Raw genomic sequence first — 20,310 nt, forward strand, 5'->3', positions numbered from 1 at the left:
GACGAGATGGGCCGATTGGACTCAGTCAGATCCTGAATAACTCCAGACCAGGATCGATTGTTTTTGTCTATCAGACACTCTCGCTTGTTTACGACTCAACCGAACGTGAAGGTTGCCCCGCCCCTTTCACAGCGATTGGCTAGTCTGCGAAGACGGGACATCAGAACTGTAAGCAGATTGGGTGAAGCCGCTGTCAGTCATATAGCCCCCCCCACCCACCCACCCACCCAGCAGGTTTGTTGTACCCGCTGCTTTCCCCTTCAGCCGCCACCCGGTTCCATGTCCACAGCGGGAAGCCCGGCCTAAGCAACACCATGGAGACGGAGCTCAGGTCGGACAGAGGGCCCGCGGCGGAGGGACCGAAGTTTCTGGAAGTCCTGTTGGACGCGGCGCCCGAGTGGAGGAAGGCGAAGAGTCTGCGGCGGGCTAAGGCAGTGCGCTGCTGCCAGGCGCTATGCGGCCTGGGCCCGACCGGAGAAGGCGGCCTGTGTTTCACTGTGCGCTGTCCGGACTCGGGCCGCTGCTGCCAGAGGAGTGTGACCACTCGGAACGGTAGCTTCACCGAGTGAGTTTTGAGTTGAGGCGGTTGTCCGATGGTTCGAGCTGGTCACGTGGGCAACTTCCAGCCGCGTGACTGCCCTGGTCCCACCTGGCATTCTGGGAGTTGTAGTCTGGAACTGGGAGCTGCGGGAGGACCAAGTTACTAAAGTTTATTTATTAGTGTCATAAGTAGGCTTACATTAACACCGCAGGCGAAGTTACTGTGAAAATACCCTAGTCACCACACTCCAGCGCCTGTTCGGGTATACAGAGAGAATTTAGCATGGCCAGTGCACCTAACCAGCACGTCTTTCAGACTGTGGGAATAAACCGGAGCATCTGGAAGAAACCCGCGCAGACATGAGGAAAACATGCAGACTCAGCACACGGACAGTGAGCCAAGCTGGGAATCAAACCTGGGTCCCTGACACTGTGAGGCAGCAGTGCTAACCACTATGCCACCCATTTGTTGCAGAGACCATTGTCTATGCTTTTTTTAAACTTACAAGTCAATGCTTTCCTACCTGACTTCCCACCTTTCGTATCACTTAAACCTGAGCTCACCAAAACTCTGCTGCCCTTGTCCTAATTCCCTATATAGACCCTGTCAAGAATACAGCAGGGTCTGAAACATTTTGCAGCCAATGAACCTCTCTTCGAGTACTTTTGTAGGAAGCTGGGTAGTTAATTGCACATAGCCAGCTCCCACAAAGAGTAATATGGTAATAGCCAGATGGCACAATGGTTAGTACTGCTGCCTGTCAGTGCCAGGTGCCTGGGGGCACCCAAGAGAGTTTTTGAGCCAGCATGTAGAAAGTCCTACAAGAGAGAAGAGGTGGTACTGGATCTAATTTTAGGGAATGAAACCAGACAGTTGGTGGAAGTGTCAGAGGTGGAACGTTTCAGTGCTGGTGACCATAACTCAGTAGGGTTTAAGATCATTATGGAAATAGACTGGACATAAAAGGGTCTGAATTGGAAGAAGGCTGATTTTAATATAAGACAGGATCTGGCCAAAGTGGACTGGGAGCAACTTGTAGGAAAATCCACAACAGAGCAGTGAGAGTCATTTACAAAGGAAATAGACAGAATTGAGGCCAACATGTTACCATAAACATAAAGGGCTTGGACCAAAATGACCAGAGAACTCTGAACGTCAAGGGATATATAGGATTGGATAAGAAAAAAGGGGGAGGCTTATGTATGGCATTACAGGGGGCTCAAAACGGTGGAAGCTCTGGGGGAGCTTTTAAATGGACACTTGAAATCCCATAGCATATCAACTATGGACCAAGTGCTGGAAAATTGAATTAGAATAGATGGGTGCTTGATGTGCAGTGCAGGCACAATGCGTTGAAGGGCCTCTATGAATTCTGTGATTCTGTAACTAGGTATTTCTAGCACACTTGTTTATCCAGCATCTGTAGTATTTTGGTTAAGGGGTTAATATTGGGCAAGACTTCGGGGGAAAGTTCTCTTATTCTTTAAAATAGAGCAATGGGATTTTTCACAGCCATTTGGTTTGTGGTCCCATTGAAAAAAATGGCACTTCAATAGTGCAACACTTCCTCATTACTGCAGGGAAGTATCAGCCACGAGTAGGCTACTCAGAATCCTAATGTGTTGTATTGGCATGGGTGATCTGTATCTTAAGTTCAACCAACTACTTTTGCTTTTGAAAATGGGGGGAGGAAAAGCTGGGGTCTGGACTAAAATGATAGGACTGGCACAGATTGAATTAATTTCTTCTGTTATGAGTCTCGATGATTCTAATCTCTCCATGAAGTGTCCTTGTTAACCAAGACTTCCTAATCATGGCGTATGCCATGACATCACTTTATGGGCAAGTTGAGGAGGCAGAGCCTCAGAAGCCTTAGCCAATCTGGGAATTGAGCACATTGTATTGGTGTTTCTCTGCATTGTATTCTAGCCATCTGAACTAACTAGCAACCGCCTTCCCCCATAATTTTAATACCTTTGCCGAATTGGTCAATCTTGGCATTTAAATGTTCAATTGACTCCAGCCTTGAAAGATTTTTTTAAGGAGAGCATCATCTTGATGCTGCAGGTTATTGATGGCTTTCCATATCTAGATTCCACAGTCACCAGTAATCTGTCACTTGATGAAGAAATCAACCATGTGGATTGTAAAAATTGCAGCTGTTAATGTCCAAGCTGAGTAAAAAAGTGCAGAATAACAGAGGCCTAATTGAGAACACTAAACTGTGAGTCTACCATGGCTGCATCCTCCACACACATTCCTGTACGATGGTGAGAGCTGGACAACACGTGATGGGCAGAAGAAAGGGCTGAACGGTTTCTATTTTTGCTGTCCGAGATGTATTGTCAGCATCACATGGCAAGGCAATTCCGCAGTCTTGTAGTTAGTGAATTCCATCAACATACATAAACTGCTGAATCAACAATGTCTGCACTACTTCAGCCACATTCATCAATGGATAGCAGCTGTATGCCCAAAAATCTTTTTTATGTATGGAAAGATATTGGAAGAGACAAGCGGAAATGAAAAGCTCCACTGGCTGAGAAGGCGGCCCAGAGAAAGCAAAGGCTGGCAAATCGTGCATCCTCCCAGCCCACTGTCTTCCTCTGCAGAAAGAGTGAGTAGTCTCACAACACTAAGTTACAGTCCAACAGGTTTATTTGATAGCACAAGCTTCTGGAGCGTTGCCCCTTCATCAAGTAAGTGAAGAGTTCAGTTCACAAACAGGGCATGTATAGACACAAACTCGAATACAAGATAATGGTTGGAATGTGAGTCTTGACAGGTAATCAAGTCTTTTCGGGTGCAGACAATGAGTGGAGAGAGGGTTAAGCAGAGGTTAGAGGTGTGAATTGGCTCCAGCCAGGATAGTTAGTAAGATTGTGCAAGCCCAGCCCAGGATTACAGGTAGTGTGACATGAACCCAAGATCCCAGTTGAGGCCTTCCTCGTGTGCGGAACTTGACAATCCGTTTTTGCTCAGCAATTCTATGTTGTCATGAAGGCTGCCTTTGGAGAATGCTTACCCAAAGATCAGAGGCTGAATGCCCATGACTGCTGAAGTTTTCCCCGACTGGAAAGGGAACATTGCTGCCTGGTGATTGTCAAGCAGTGTCTGTTCATTTGCTGTTGTAGCACCTGCATGGTCTCCCCAGTGTACCATGTCTCGACATTCTTTCATGCAGCGTATCAGGTGGACAATGTTGGCCAAGTATGTATCGTGTACCTTGTAGATGGTGTTTTCACATGAGATGATGGTATCTGTGTCGATGATCCGGTATGTCTTGCAGAAGTTGCCGTGACAGGATTGTGTTGTGGTCACTGTTCTCCTGAAGGCTGGGTAATTTGCTGCATATAGTGGTCTTTTAGAGGTTGTGCGGTTGTTTTGAAGACCAGTAGTGGAGGTGTGAGGATGGCGTTGGTGAAATGTTCATCTTCATCGATGACATGTTGAAGGCTCCAGAGATGAAGTCATAGCTTCTCCGTTCCAGGGAAGTACTGAACGACGAAGGGTACTTTATTCATTGTGTCCTGTGTTTGTCTTCTGATGAAGTCTGTGCGATTTCTCACTGGGGTGTTGGAACTGTCGATCGATGAGTTGAGCGGTATATCCTGTTCTTACGAGGGCGTCAGTAGGTGTTGTTGCGATCTTCCTCATCTGAGCAGATCCTGTGCATACGGAGGGCTTTTCTGTAGGGGATGGCTTCTTTAATGCGTTTAGGGTGGAAGCTGGAGAAATGGAGCATCGTGAGGTTACCTGTGGGCCTGCGGTACAGTGAAGTGCTGAGATGACTGTCCTTGATGGAGATGCGCGTGTCCAAGAATGCAACTGATTCTGGAGAGAAGTCCATGGTGAGTCTGATGGTGGGATGGAACTTGTTGATGTCATCATGTAGTTGTTTCAGTGATTGTTGACATTTTCTTCCTTTGGACTCATGGCGAACAATGTATCTAGTATATAGCGTCAACTGAAGGTCCTGTGCGGTGAACAGGTCTTGTTTAAACCTGTGCATGAAGATGTTGGCATATTGAGGTGCAAATTTGGTCCCCATGGCTGTTCCATGTGTCTGGATAAAGAACTGGTTGTTGAAGGTGAAGACGTTGTGATCCAGGATTAAGTGAATGAATTGCAGAATTGTCTGGAAGTTGCAGTTGTCGACGTTGAGTACTGAGGCAGTTGCAGCAATGCTGTCATTATGAGGGATGCTAGTGTAGAATGCTGAGACAATCGTTATGACGAGGAGCGTTGCTGGTTCAACTGCTGCATGTGTGCTGAGTTTCTGTAAGAAGCCTGTACTGTTGTGATAGAAGCTGGGCATTCTTTGTACAATGGGTTTCAGGATGCCCTTGATGTAGCCAGAGAGGTTCTGTCGCAGGATCCCATTGTCTGATACGATGGGACAGTCGGGTGTGTTGACCTTGTGTAGCTTCAGGAGGCAGTAGAGATCTCCAACACAAGGAGTAGGTGGGATGAGAACACGGAGAGTGCGTTGAATGTTCGGATCATAGGACTTGATCTGCAGAAAGAGGCAGCCGTGCCAGAGTGCGGGCCCCTGAGCTGTGCTAGGTGATGCTTGACATAATGGTGCAAACTATCGTCTAAGGCTGCCACCAATGCATGGTACTACCCATAAAGCTCACCAAAGCAAAATGTCAACTGGCCCATGCAAAGGACTACGCGAGGGTGCAGTGGAAATTTTTCTGAATGTTACAAGGGATGAGGGTCTTCGGTTAAGTAGGGAGACAGGAGAAGCTAAGATTTGGAGCAAAGAATGTTAAAGGGCAATTTGATAGAGATGCTGAAAACTGAAGATGAAATGGACCTGGAAGACTTGTAACCACTGTCAGGATGATCGGGAACCAGCGACCATAAGAAATAGAAGCAGAATTAGGCCATTCGATCCATCGAGCCTGCTCCACCATTCAATCGTGGCTGATATTTTTTTCATCCCCATTCTCCTTATTAATATGTTTTGTCTTTATTCCACAGGTGGAGGTCCACCTCGTGTCAAGCGAGGGGCATGCACACGGCAGGTTGTGCGTGGGCTGCTCTTGGAAGTCCAGGAGTGGCCTAGTACTTCATGTCGGTGTGTGTGCTTGATCCTGGACCGATAGACGGGCTCCACAACAGCTCAGTGACTAGCACTGCTAGCTGTGCAGATACATGGATTTGGGCCTGTGTCTGTGGGAGTTTGCGCATTCTCCCTGTGGCTGCGTGGGTTTCCTCCGGGCGCTCCGGTTTCCTCCCACACCCCAAAGATGTGCTCTTAGGCTAATTGGTTTCCACCAAATTGACACTATTTCTTCCCTGAATCTGACTGAGTAGGGTCCCATTCGTAGACATGCAGGGTAGAATAGGTGTAGGGCGATGCGGCGGCGCGGGCTCGTTGGGCCGAAGGGCCTGTTTCCCGTGCTGGGGTTGTTCTTCTGTTCTTCTTCTTCTTCTTCTTCTGTTCCTGCCTTTTTCCCATAACCCCTGATCCCCTTATTAAGAAGAACCTACCTATTTCTGTCGTAAAGACACTCGGTGACCTGGCTTTCACACCCTTCTGTGTTCTACAGATTCATCATTCTCTGGCTGAAGTAATTCCTCCTCATCTCTGTTTTAAGGGATGGTCCCTTTAGCCTGAGGTTGTGCCTTCTGATTCTAGTTTATCCCACTAGTGGAAATATCCTCCACATTCACTTTACCCAGGCCTCACAGTACCTAATTTTTTTAATAAGAACCCCCCCATCATCCTTCTAAACTCCGAGTACAGACCCAGAGTCCTCAAATGTTCTTCATACTACAAGCTCTTCATTCCAGGGCTCATTCTTGTGAACCTCCTCTGAACCCTTTCCAACGCCAGCACATCATCCCTTTTGATACGGGGCCCAAAACTGCTCACAGTATTATAAATGGGGTCTGACCAGAGCCTTATACAGGTTCAGAAGTACATCCCTGCTCTTGTATTCTAGCCCTCTCTACGTGAATACTAACGTTGCATTTGCCTCCCTAACTGCTGACTGTATCTGCACATTAACCTTGAGAAAATCTTGAACAAGGACTCTCAAGCCCCTTTTGTGTTTCTGATTTCCTAAGCATTTCCCCATTTAGAAAATAGTCTGTTTCCGATCGTCCTTCTAAAGTGTATAACTTCACACTTTTCTGCACTGTATTCCATCTGTCATTTCTTTGCCCACTCTGCTTGTCTGTCCAGATAATTGGGGGCTGGGGAGAAAGAAAGTGTGGCAATGGGATGTCTTTAACATCCAGGGCTTTATGGTTTGGAGAGCCCTGTATGGAAAGAAACAGTTTGCAGTGCCAGCAGAAAGAGCACCTTCTGTGACTCTTTTTAAAAGGGCTAGCTCAGGGATGACAGGCCAAGTTACTGTGCATGCTGTTGGTGGGTGGGTGAAGACGGAACCTAAATTCAACTTGATATAGCAAAGCATGACTGAGTAACAGCTGTGCTTCTATAATACAATTTTGAGCTGAGATTTCCCCAGCAATATTGCATGTATTGAACATAGCAGCAGCCAATTGGCCTGGCTTTAATCTTTTGTGAAGGACAACCTATTATTATCAAGGGTTTATCCTGCAGAGCTTCCTGAGGAAAGAGATGACGCAGATGGAGCATAAAAGTATCACAAACCAAGGAAATATTCCTTCAGTCTTTTGAAGCACAAATAGCATTCTTTAGTTCTTGGGATGTCTGTGTCCTTGGCTTTATTTTTCAAGCCTAATTGTCCTTAAGGTCTTTCCTAAACCCCTCAGCCTTTGTGAAGGTACTTGCCTAGTGTTTTGGGTAGAGAATTCCAGGATTTTGAATGGAGGGAGACTTGCCCAAGCTGGTGGGGTTTGAGGCTGGTAGGGTGTGAGACTGGAAGAGGGAACCTGCAGCTGGTAATATTACCACATGCTGTCTTCAATCAAGGTGATAGGGGTCAAGGGTTTGGTTTGTGCTGCCAAAGAAGCCATGGGTAGGCTCTGCATTGAATCCTGTAGATGGTGTAAACGATGCAGCGACTGTGCACTGTGCTGGTGGGTGTGCATATACATCCCAAGTATTAATACATCTCATCCTCGAAGTTCTTAATATTAAAACATTCTAATCAAACAAAGACCAATGTTGTAGGTAAAATAATACCTCTGAGATTTGTTAGTGAGTCAAAGTACAATGGCTTTTATTTTTGGCGTTTATTCCAGAGCTTTGGGAGAACTGGCTCCTAACAATGTGCTCTATGAGAAGTCTGGTAGTCCCAAACACGTAGTGGGTGTTTATACATCATGAGTCTTAGTAACAAGTGTGACATAAACTTCCAATTCCGGGCAATTTTCTGATCATCCTCCTTCAATTACCATGCCTGCGACTGCTTCGGCATCTCTGTCTCTGAAGTTACTTGTTATGCTTTTAACATAAACAGGCAAGGCTTGCAATGTCTGCAGATAACATTCACACCTGACCATCTGTCTGTACATTCACATCTGACCGTCTATATTCACGTCTGACCAGTTGTCTTTATGAGAGTGAAAGACATGAACAAGTAACTTACTTTAACGCCAGGAGCAATATAAGCCTGGGAAGATCAGCCACGATGAAGGGTTATGTTTGTGATATATTCTAGATACAAAATTCATTTACCCTTTCCCTTCTTCACCTAGATTTGTAGAGCCAGATCATGCAGAGATTTAACTGTCCTTTCATCTGCTTTTTGCTCTCTCCACACTGCCTCAAATTAAATTGTTGAGAGAGTTTGACTATTTATGGCTGTAGTTAAGTACAGCATCTGTTTATGCCAAGGTAATTGCACCTTAAGGTGTAAACAGCTGATTAAACAGTGAAGATTACCTCAAAGTAATATGGTAGAAGCAATGCTTTTGTCGATGTTAGTTGCATAGAAAGTGGCACAGAAACAGGATGTCCACACAACTACTCTGCCACTGCTCATGCTCCACATGATTGTCCTACCCTATTTCATCTCCACCTCATCAATTGCCTAGCGCAGTCGGCGTAAACGTTGGTAATTTCTTTACTCTGCAAACTAAATATATATTCTGTCTTTGGCTTGTTGTTGGGCAGGTTTGTTTGGGAAACAGCTGAGACTTTGCAGGCTTCACCCGTTAGGGAGCGGCTTCTTGCTCTCAGTAGCTGCAATGACCTGGGGATCTACGAGCTGCACGTCCAGGATGGCATCTGTGATGTCACCAATACTCACAGCTGTAGTAAAGAAGCACTGAAGAAACTGGTTGAAAGCAAGAACCTGAGTGAGTGTTATTACTGTATGTAATAGTGAGCAAAGCTGTTTAAGGAATAATGTTTTCACTGGTTCAGTAACCAGAGAACATGGATTTGAGAGAGAAAATCACAAGAAACAGCTTCACAGTGAGTTTTTTTTCTGGAATACACATTAAAAGGACGGTGGAATGTGATTCAGTAGTAAAGAAAATTGGATAATTAATTGAAGGTGAAAAAGTTGCAGGGTTAGAGGAAAGAGGAAGGCAGTGAGACTGCCTCTTTCAAGGAACTGGCAGAGGGATGACGGACCAAATGATTTCCCCCCCCGCCCCCTGCACTGGATCATTCAATAGTCCATTTTGCCAATTTGATGTGGTTTCCCTCATTACAACATACTGATTACAATGTTGCACAGGAAATCATTGAAGCCTTTCATTAATTTACAAGGGCTACCTTTTGAAAGAAGATATAAAAGGGATTTATACATTAAGGTTTTATTCTCTTACATCATAGAAAAGATCTTAGAATCCCTACAGTGCAGAAGTAGGTCATTTGGTGCATCGACCACAACCCACCCTATTCCTGTAACCCCACATATTTACTCTGCTAATCCCCTCATGTTAGGGTCAATTTAGCATGGCCAATTGACCTAACCTGCACATCTTTGGACTGTGAGAGAAACCCGGAGGAAAGCCATGCGGACACGGGGACAACATGCAAACTCCACACAGTGACCCAAGGCTGGAATTGAACCCAGGTTCCTGGCACTGTGGGGCAGTATTGCTAATCACTGTGCCACCCAGTGTTTTCTCATCAGTTCATTTAACTGAGCTTGACGATATTGGAGAAAAAGGTATGGAATACGTGTCTTCGTTTGTACTTTCAGCTATACAAATAAGACAGGCTAGCAAAAGCAATGTTTAAAAAAAACTTCATCTGGGTGCAGGCTTAATGATCCATTTATAATCTATTTTGTTTTTATTATTTGGTACTGGTGACCGTACCAAAATGTAGAATTACACTGAAATTTATGTGAAAATTCCTGTTAATTTCTCTGCATTTGGACGGTTTGAAGTAAATTGTTTTTTGTTTCCAGGCTTGGCCTCATCTTTTACTGTGAAAATTCTGTCATTCAAAAGTGGCAAATCCTACATACTACTAGATAATAGCATTCTGCTTCATCTGACTTGGTTGGAAGGCACCTCGGAGGCTGCTGATTTGGGTGGCTTTAAGCTTTGTCTGCCTCCCAGTGCTGCAGAGAGAATAACAGATGGCCAGGTTTGCCAAGAAATGCTGTTCTTATTGGACAGTACAGGCTGGATATGTATCTTTTTCATTTTTTAAAAAAAGTTAACACAAACTCTACATGAATAATAATTAGTTAAAATACCAAGTTTTGGTTTAGCCTTCATTATATGAGATGCAAGTACTCTTTCGTGGTAGAGCAGAATAATTTTGCAGCAATGTATTAATCACTGGCCTGGGAACTAATTGATTATCATACCTTATGGTGTTTTACATTGTAGTTTTTTGACAATGGTACACAAAGTTAGATAATGCTTGTCAAAATATAACAGTGGCATCTTTTAAAGAACGAAAGGTGCAAAGAACAACAACCAGCATATATTTTTAAATTCCCCACCACCCTGCTGTATTTTCAGATTCTCGTTAGCACAAACAATTTTGTGTTAGCGACCCTGACAGTCCTCAGGAACATGAATTAACATGCACGCAGCTGAAACAATATGATGAGTGAGCAATCCCATCTTTACATTGATAGTGAGTCTCAGCAATTCCTGCTTTTTCTCCCTCTCACAAATCAGTGAAAACGTTTTTAAAAAAAAATCAATATTTTTAAATTAAAGCTGTAATAGGGATTGTTAAAATGGGTCCTTACAGCTATGCTAAAAGATTGGTGCAGGTTATCTGGCAATAGTTCCCCACCACATGATACCTACAGTGCTCCATTCACTTTTACACAAACTAATCTCCAAAAACACATGCTGTGAAAAATCAATAATCATGTTTCAAAGTTAATTTCTAGTTTGGCTTTATTCTCCTTTAACTGCTGCAGGGCAGTACAAGAACATTATTTTGAAGTTACTCACCTTTTCCAGCAGAGCCTTGCTTCACCTCCTCTTAACTCTTCCACTCAACTTTTTTCTCATTTAAAAACTTTTGTTAGATGGAGGAAATGGATCTGCAAATACATTTTGAAATGCACCAGTTATGATCTCCATGGTGACTTGAACACCTTTAGAAAGATATTTAAATTTCCAGACTGGAAGGATTACACACTGTCAAGTTTTAAGACATTTTACTGTAAACTAAAAGCAATATTTTTCAATTGATTTATTATTGTCACGTATTATTATACAGTGAAAATATTGTTTCTTGTGTGCTATATAGACAAAACATACTGTTCATAGAAAAGGAAATGAGAGAGTGCAGAATGTAGTGTTAGTGATAGCTGGGATGTAGAGAAAGATCAACTTAATGCAAGGTAAGTCCATTCAAAATTCTGGCAGCAGCAGGGAAAGAAGCTGTTCTTGAATCGGTTGGTATGTGATCTCAAACTTTTGTATCTTTTCCCGAAGGAAGAAGGTGGAAGAGAGAATGTCTGGGGTGCGAGGGGTCCTTAATTATGTTGGCTGCTTTGCCAAGGCAATGGGAAGTGTAGACAGAGTCAATGGATGGGAGGCTGGTTTGTGTGATGGATTGGGCTACATTCACAAACTTTTGCAATTTCTTGTAGTCTTGGGCAGCGCAGGAGCCATATCAGGCTGTGATACAACCAGAAAGAATGCTTTCTATGATGCACCTGTAAAATATTTAATATTGTCTAAACACTATACAGTAGGCAACTTTTATTCTAAACAATCAAAAATCCCCTGCCCTGATTTATGCTTTATTATGTCCTATAAGTAGATATTTTTTATTTTCGCAGAACTAGTCTAAAGTTAGCCTCTGCTTCTGTTGCTTTTTTTTTGTTTTATATTTCCTAGCTGGGTAACTAATGTTTACGGGAAGGGTTACCCATAAGACACAGGAGCAGAATTAGGCCACTCAGCCCATCAAGTCTGCTCCACCATTCAATCATGGCAGATATTTTTCTCATCCCCATTCTCCTGCCTTTTCCCCATAACCCCTAATCCCCTTATTAATCAAGAATCAATCTATCTGTGGCTTAAAAACACTGAATGACCTGGCCTCCACAGCCTTCTGCAGCAGAGTTCCACAGATTCACTACTCTCTGGCTGAAGAAGTTCCTCCTTATCTCTGTTATGAAAGATAGTCCCTTTAGCTTGAAGCTCTGCCTCCTGGTTCTAGTTTTTTGTACTAGTGGAAACATCCTCTTCACGTCCACTCTATCTAGGCCTTGCAGTACCCTGTAGGTTTCAATAAGATCCCTCTTCATCCTTCTAAACTCCGAGTACAGACCCAGAGTCCTCAACCGTTCCTCATACGACAAGTTCTTCATTACAGGGATCATTCTCGTGAACCTCCTGTGGACCCTTTCCAAGGCCAGCACATCCTTCCTTCAATATGGAGCCCAAAACTGCTCTCGATATTATAAATGGGATGATCTGACCAGAGCTTTATACAGCTTCAGAAGTACATATCTGCTGTTGTATTCTAGCCCTTTCAAAATGAATGCTAACATTGCATTTGCCTTTCTAACTGCCAACTGAACCTGCACATTAACCTTAAGAGAATCTTGAACAAGGACTCCCAAGTTCTTTTGTGCTTCTGATTTCCTGAGCATTTTCCCATTTTTAAAAAATAGTGTGTGCCTCCATTTCTCCTTCCAGAGCGCATAACCTCACACTTTCTACATTGTATTCTGTCTACCACTTCTTTGCCCACTCTCCTAACCTGTCCAAGCCCTTCTGCAGCCCCCCACGTCCTCAGTACTACCTGTCCCTGTATTATCTGCAAACTTAGCAACAGTGCCTTCAGTTCCTTCTTCCAAATCGTTAACGTATATTGTGAAAAGTTGTGGTCCCAGCGCTGATCCCTAGGCACACCACTAGCTGCCGGCTGCCATCCTGAAAAAGACCCCTTTTATCCCCACTCTCTGCCTTCTGCCAGTGAGCTAATCCTCTATCCATGCCAGAATCTTACCCTTAACACTCTAGAAATTCCTTCCGCTAGCCAAAGCAAGGACAATTTTCCATCTTTTAAATTCTCACAAACTTGGTCTTTTTATTCTCCGAGCAAGCTAACACCTGCATTCTGAGTGGTGAATAATAGAGTCAGCATTTTCTCTACTTCAGATGTGGGACTGGCTGCTGCTCTGTCTTTGTGTTTCTCTCAGATTTTGATGGACTGAACTGTCTAGTAGGTTCAGAGAGAATTTGAGAAACTTGCAACCAGGTATCACAATAGCTTTTTATTGACATCTTCCTAAAGCCAATTCTGATGACTGCATGAATCATGTGGGCCTTCTATCCAGATGGAAATGATAGTAACTGTCCTCTAGAACCCCCCACTCCCCTATCTTGGAATTAAATAGTTAAAGTTTTTTAAAAATTCCAATGTGAGATGTGGGTGTCTCTGGGGTTGGGTCAGCATTTCATTGCCCATCCCTAATTGTTCTTGAACTGGCTTGCTCGGCCACATTACACGTGACTCCAAACTCACTGTAGACCAGACTGAGTAATGTTGGCAAATTTCCTTCCCTAAAGGGCGTCAGTGAACCAGATTGGCCATTTATAAAACCTGATATTGCTAACACCTCCCTAAGTTGGAGTGTGGCGTCTAGGGAATTTTCACAATAACCTTATTGCAGTGTTAATGTAAGCCTACTTGTGACTAATAAATAAACTTTGACTTCACCGTAAGTTAAGGAGGTCACCATAAACATAACAATCTTATAAACCTTTTATTTGTAACACACCTATGTGATTCTGCAAAGTTGTTATTTTGGGATTGAAACGGAAAGCTTTGCAAAGAATAGGTTTGTGGTAAAGTGATGTAAAATGGACAATACAATGTTTTTTGCTTTTATTGTTTTTGCCCATCACAAACCACAATAATTTGATTAACTAAAGAAAAAGTAAGCAAATAACACTGGGTGCTGGAAATCCGAAATAAAAACAGAAAATGCTGATGAAAATAGGCAGGCTTTTTATGGGAGATGGGAGAAATAAGCTTGCACTTTGCTCACATTGTTCAAAACCTAGTTAGAAAAATAATGTTGGATGTTAACAAAATAGTCTAGTATTGTACCAAAACCATGATATTGCTAATGCAACAAATTGAGCAAGATACAACCTGTGTTTATAATTTATTCTGTGGATATGGGTGATCATAGAGTCATGGGATTCCCTATAGTGCAGAAAGAGGCCATTCGGCCCATCGAGCCTGACCTGACAACAGTCCCACCCAGGTCCTATCCCTGTAATCCTGCATATTTACTCTGCTAGTCCCCCTGACACTTAAGGGGAAATTTAGCACGGCCAATCAACCTAACCCGCACATCTGGGGATATCTTCAGGGACTACTGCTTGTGTATGCCCTGCCTATCATCAGGGCAGCATATTGGTGATTGTTTAACGCTTATCTATTCATGACACAAATAGGCTTACGTTAACATTGCAATGAAGTTACTGTGAAAATCCCCTAGTCACTACATTCTGGGTACCTGCTTTGAGGGAGAATTTATTTAGTTTGGTCAATGTACCTAACCAGCACGTCTTTCAGACTTTTGGAGGAAACCAGAGCACCCAGAGGAAACGCACGCAGACATACGGTAGAATGTGCACACTTAGTGACCCAAGCCCGGAATCAAACCTAGGTCCCTAGCACTGAGGCAGTAGTGCTAACCACTGTGCCTCTTTGCTGCCCATAATTGCTGTGTGACTGTGCACCACACAGCGTGAAGAAAACATTGATCACTGCCTCTACTGGTTCTTGTGTCAAAAATCTTTTGTCTTCATGTTCCTTAATATGATGCTTTTAAGATATCTATACCACTGTGGATGGTAAACAGCTTGGCAGTGTTAATTTAGCCCTTTGCTTTGCTGGAGAAACTGGAGAGGCAAATAATGCATGTGACCTGTCCTGTCTAAACAGACTCTGGTTATCATATGACTTGGATGTTGCTATAGCTGTGAACTGCTTTAACCAAGCTGTTTGTGTCAACTTGAATCATTTTTTCAGGTAAGTCTACTTTTACTATGTTAACATTACGAAGTAAGAAATGTCTTGCCCTGTATATGTTAATTGAATGTACTAAATCTGTTTGCAAACTGTCTTATCTGCTTATTGTGGCTATTCCTGAGATGGTGGCACATAGCAATCAGTCACCCCAAATATTTGGTTCCTTGTCTTTCCTGGAAGAACACAAGATATACTTAGAACCTTTCATCCAACCTATCTGAGATCCAAACCAGATGTGTGATTTCAGAATAAGTTGTGATAATTATGAAACTAGATTTCATTGACTTGTGTGTAGTATCAATGAGGATCTGGTCCATCTGTCTGTTGCTAGCCTGTGGCACCCAATCTCTTTGGCCACATTATGAATGTATGTCCTTGGCCAGCAAGTCCTGGCATGGGACTTGAATCCAGTACCAACAGGCAGGGACACCATCCACTGTGCCACTGGACCTCCTTAAGCGGATCTCTTATTGTTTAAAAAGACAGTTTTGGCACCTGTTACCTTTATGGAATTGTATGGAGTTTGGAGTGATCTATACCATGAAGTTCAGATTGTTATTTGTCTTGCAGAAAGCACCCTGAACACTTGCAGTCTATGAGTAAAGCTCGTGAAGATACACCTTTGAAAGCACCTGCTGGTATGGATGAGGATGACCTTGCCAGTTCTGTGTATAGCGATAAAGTGCTCAACCTATCATTCCAAACAGACAGGTAAGAGTTGAAGGGAAAGATTATTTCCAAATATAATAATTTGAATGTGTTTCATTTTAATGTGTGTGTGAAATATGTATTACATTTTGAATTATTATTATTATTATCACATGTATTAGCATATATTGAAAAGCATTGTTTTTTGCACGCTAAACAGATAAAGCATACTGTTCATAGAGAAGGAAACGAGAAAGGGCAGAATGTGGTGTTACAGTCATCGTCAGGGTGTAGAGAATTTTAAAGGATTAGAGTGAAGTTTTAGAAGCCGAGAATGAGAGTAAAAGAATTAGAAGGTATGCTGGGCACAGCTTGCAAAAAGTCACCTCACTCTGACACCATCTTGGGGAAGTGATACATATTAAATCTGTGCGAAATTAGATTCTTAAGTAGTGAGTTATAATAATCTCAGGTTGTTTGAAGGATGCTGCAAGCAGATTCAATAGTAACTTTCCAAAGGGCTTTATGGAAAGAGCTGGAAAATGGGACTTCAGTGGGCTGGGACAGACAGTGGACTAAATGGCTTCCTCCTGTGCTCTAAATCCATATTGCCTAATTGCTAATATCCTATCCTAAGTGTTTAGTTTGTGTGGTATTGTTTTTAATTATTGTAGAAACTTAGAAATCATAGAAACACTGCAATGCAGAAGGAGGCCATTTGGCCCATTGATTCTGCCCCAACAACAATCCCACCTCGTAACCCCACATATTTACCCCGCGAATCCCTCTAACCTACGTTTCTCGTAGGTTAGTTGGGCAATTTAGCATGGCCAATGCACCTTACCTGCACATATTTGGATTGTGGGAGGAAATTGGAGCACCAAGAGGAAACCCATGCAGACACTGGAAGAACGTGCAAGCTCCATACAGACAGTGACCCAAGCCGGGAATTAAATCCAGGTCCCTGGAGCTGAGGTAGCAGTGCTAACTACTGTACCACCATGCTGCCCCTCAAGTTAGAATCTTTGCGACTCTTGACACCAGTCAGGTGTTGTTGGATAAGGTGTAGTCTAATGTTCCTTTATACTCTCAGCAGTATCCTTGAACAGCAACCTCAAAAATGTATCTTGATTTAACAACAGTGTAGTCTTTTAGTTATAAAACATAGAACAGTACAGCACAGAAACAGGCCCTTTGGCCCATGATGTTGTGCCAAACATGGTGCAAATTAAATTAATTCTTTCTGCCTGTCTTTTGTCCATATCGCTCTATTTCTTGCATATTCATGTGCTTATCTAAAAGCCCGTTAAACAGCCCTGTGTATCTGCCTGCACCGCCACCCCTGGCAGCCCATTCCAGACACTTAACCACACTCTGTGTACACAAAAAAAAGACAAACTTGCCCCTCACGTCTCCTTTGAACTTCCCCCTCTCACCTTAAGTGCATGCCCACTGGTATTAGACATTTCACCTCTGGGGGAGGAATATTCTGGCTGTCAACCCTATCCATGCCTCTCACAATTTTATAAACTTCTATCAGGTTTCCCCTCAGACTTCATCTCTGCAGAGACAAAAGCCCTAGCTTGTCCAGCCTCTCCTCTATTGCTCATACCCTCAAATCCAGGCAGCATCCTGGTAAATCTCTTCTGTACCCTCTCCAAAGCCTCCACATCCTTCTGTAACGTGGCGCCCAGACTTGAATGTAATGTGCAGCCTAACCGCACGTGATTTGGGTTGTAATCTAGAGATTATGACCTTTTTGAGGTTCTGCTTCTTAATTTGGTGCCAAGGTCCCCATCCTGACTATACAGAACCACCTCCTCTGTGCTTCCCCTTCAACTACAAGATTCTTTACAGCCCCGAGCAGTTGTCCTGAAATGGAAATATCCATCACCCTTAAATTCGGAGGGTATAATACTCTCCTTCGGATTATGTTTAATGTAATGTCAATCTTCCGTTTTAATCGGATTGTTTTTCAGGGCTAGAATCTTCTATGGATATGAGGGAATGTGGCAGTATGTGATGAAGGTTGCAAGGGTGAAATTTAAGTAAATGCAAAAGCTCATGAATCTGATCTAAATGGAAATGTTTGCGTTTACAACAATAACAAGTTGCATTTGTATAGCTCCTTTAATGAGGAAACTGTCTCCAGTTGCTCCAGCAACGTAAGAAAGAATAGCTGCTTAGTCAAAGGATAAATTATTTAGGTGATCAAAGCATCTTCAAAGTGATGGGTTTTAAAAGAGAAATGGAAGGAGTGGATGGGTCTAAAGTAAGAGCGATTTGCATTTATATAGTGCCTTTTATGACCATAGGATATCCCAAAGAGTTAAATCTGAGGCCACAATGTTTTACTAATTCACCGAGATATTTGTAGTAGTAAGTATATGCTTTTGTAGGATTATTTTATGATATAAATGCTTTATATGCTTGCTAAAGGTCCTGGAAAGCCCGTCTGGGAGCCTTCTACAACCAGACTAAAGTATCGCCGACAGGAGGATTCCTGCAGAGGTCTCCATGGTATCGCCATCTGGCCTGTCAGAGTTCTGGCGATGCTTCCTACCGTGTTACTTTTTATAAATCTCCAGTGGTGCCCCATGATGAAGGTCTTAAAAGCTTTGGTCAGAAAGAGGATCTGAGCGGCAGAGCCAGTAAATGGCGAGGGATGTTGCAGCTCCAGGGGCTTGAGCGATCCATGAGCATTGAGACGGTGTCTGTTTCCGAGTTCAGTGTTTTATTCACTCTTGTTGCCCCCGACTCTGGAGCGTTGACTGTTGCCTTCTGGGACTTGGAAACACACGAGGTGAAATATCATCACATCAACAGCCATTCCTTACCATTGGAGGGAGATGGGAAGGATGAATTATGCCTGTTTCTCACAGGTACACATGTGGCGAATTTCTTCTTTTTAAAATAAAACTATTTGTGTAGTATCTTTTTCACTTCTGTCAAAAATGTCTCTAAGCAAGTTGGGGGATGAATGGTTTTGTTGTTAAGCTCGATCTGCCATTCTCTGCCAGCAATGTCGAATTGGCAGCTATATGATGAATTGACATTTTGGCATTTGTATTTTGCCATGCTGGCTGTGGGGGAGAAATACTGGTTAAAATGAATGGATGCTCTGGAATGAGGCAACAGATCTTATCTTAATGTGTTTTCTATTAATTTAGTCACCTCATTTGCTGAGTTTAAGGTGTTTAGTCATTAGAAGTGTGACACACCTCTGTAATGTGCAATGTTGTTTGTGTGTCTCTAAAACGGACTTGTACTGAAGACTGCTCAAAATGAATCCTTCCATTTTCATAACCCTTTGCATAAAGGATTGCAGTTGACTGTGGAATGGAGTAATAGTATTTTAACATTTGCTACAATCCTAGTCTTGGGGTGCTTATAAAGGACCAGAATAGTTCATAACAAAAATAGACTTGTCTGTAAATAAATGCAAAAAGTTCACTGTATGTAAAGAGAAAAAGATTAACAAAAATGAATATAGGCCCTTTTACAGTCAAACGAGAGATTATAATAGGAAATAAAGAAGTGGCCGAGGAATTAAATTTGTACTTTGTTCGTGTCTTCCTTTTGTGAAGACTGAAGCAAGGTACCAGAAATTCTGAGAGAAACAAGTTTTAGTGAAGGAAATCCACATTAGTAGGGAAATTGATGGGATTGAAGGTGGATAAATTTTCAGGGCCTGGTTATCTTCATCCCAGAGTACCTAAGGAAGTGGCCCTGGAAATAGTATATCCGTTGATGGACTTTGGGCTGGTTCCCACAGATAGGAGTGTAGCTACTCATTCTAGTTTCTCTGTTGTGTGTGAAATGCCTAAGGAACCAGATAGAATTAAAATTATGCTGTGGTTTTCAAGAATGTGCCTGTTAACTATAGTATGATGTAGGAAGCTATTGGGCCCATCATGCTTGTGCTGGCTGTTTATAAAAGCCAGCTAATTAATCGCATTCTCCTGGTCTTTTCCTCGGTCAAGCAATTTTTTCTGTTTTGTTTGGAATGTGAACGCAAAGCGTCAACTGCATTTTTCACTTGACGGGTGAGGAAGGGAAAGAGCACATCGCAAATAGGACAGATTTTGTACTCAAGCTTCTTGGGGTCAGATTTGAATACACAACCATCTGATTCAGTGGCAAGTGCTACCAGCTGAGCCATGGCTGACATCTAATTTGAACAACTGCTATCTGTTATGCCTTTAGGAAAGGTTTCTGTTCTTCACTTGCACTGGAAATGTTTTCTGAACAGATGGGACTGCTTTCTCCATGGTTGGTGCTGACCATATCCTTTATCATGTTGCAGAAAACTTTGAGAAGTGTTTCAGCAGTTAAGGAGTGCTATGTGAATGTTAAATATTGTTGCTATGATTAGTCTTGATGCTACTTTTTGACTTGCTGGCAGTTCCTGTTGAGCCAGTGCAAGGTTTTAGCTTCTGAAAGGAAAGGAAGTTGACTAGAAAAGTCGATCATCTGGATCTCCATTTCCAGCAGCATACTTTTTATAATTGAAGTCAAGATCATTCTTGAAGCTCACATCTTTGTAGATTTGTATAGGGCGTTGGTGAGGCCGCAGCTGGAGTACTGTGTGCAGTTTTGGTTGCTGTACTTACGCAAGGATATTTTAGCCTTGGAGGGAGTGCAGAGGAGGTTTACTAGGCTGATACTGGAGTTGAGGGGGTTGAGCTATGAGGAGAGGCTGAATAAACTAGGCTTGTACTCGTTAGAGTTTAGAAGA

At 42.9% G+C, this 20,310-nt stretch overlaps 1 protein-coding gene across 1 annotated transcript in view; it reads left to right on the forward strand.

Annotated features, from left to right (window-relative positions):
- The first annotated feature begins 229 nt into the window (after window positions 1-229).
- spg11 (SPG11 vesicle trafficking associated, spatacsin) overlaps window positions 230-20,310 on the forward strand; it is a 157,058-nt gene continuing 136,977 nt past the window's right edge. The window contains exons 1-6 of the mRNA XM_080214326.1: window positions 230-565; window positions 8,604-8,788; window positions 9,856-10,083; window positions 14,726-14,924; window positions 15,495-15,635; window positions 18,012-18,454. Coding sequence (XP_080070452.1) covers window positions 315-565; window positions 8,604-8,788; window positions 9,856-10,083; window positions 14,726-14,924; window positions 15,495-15,635; window positions 18,012-18,454 — 1,447 coding nt within the window. The 5' untranslated portion in view covers window positions 230-314. The remainder of the gene's footprint in view (window positions 566-8,603; window positions 8,789-9,855; window positions 10,084-14,725; window positions 14,925-15,494; window positions 15,636-18,011; window positions 18,455-20,310) is intronic.

Source organism: Carcharhinus amblyrhynchos, chromosome 28 (genome assembly GCF_965287045.1).
Source record: "Carcharhinus amblyrhynchos chromosome 28, sCarAmb.v2.hapA, whole genome shotgun sequence".
In the NCBI taxonomy this organism is placed as follows: domain Eukaryota; kingdom Metazoa; phylum Chordata; class Chondrichthyes; order Carcharhiniformes; family Carcharhinidae; genus Carcharhinus; species Carcharhinus amblyrhynchos.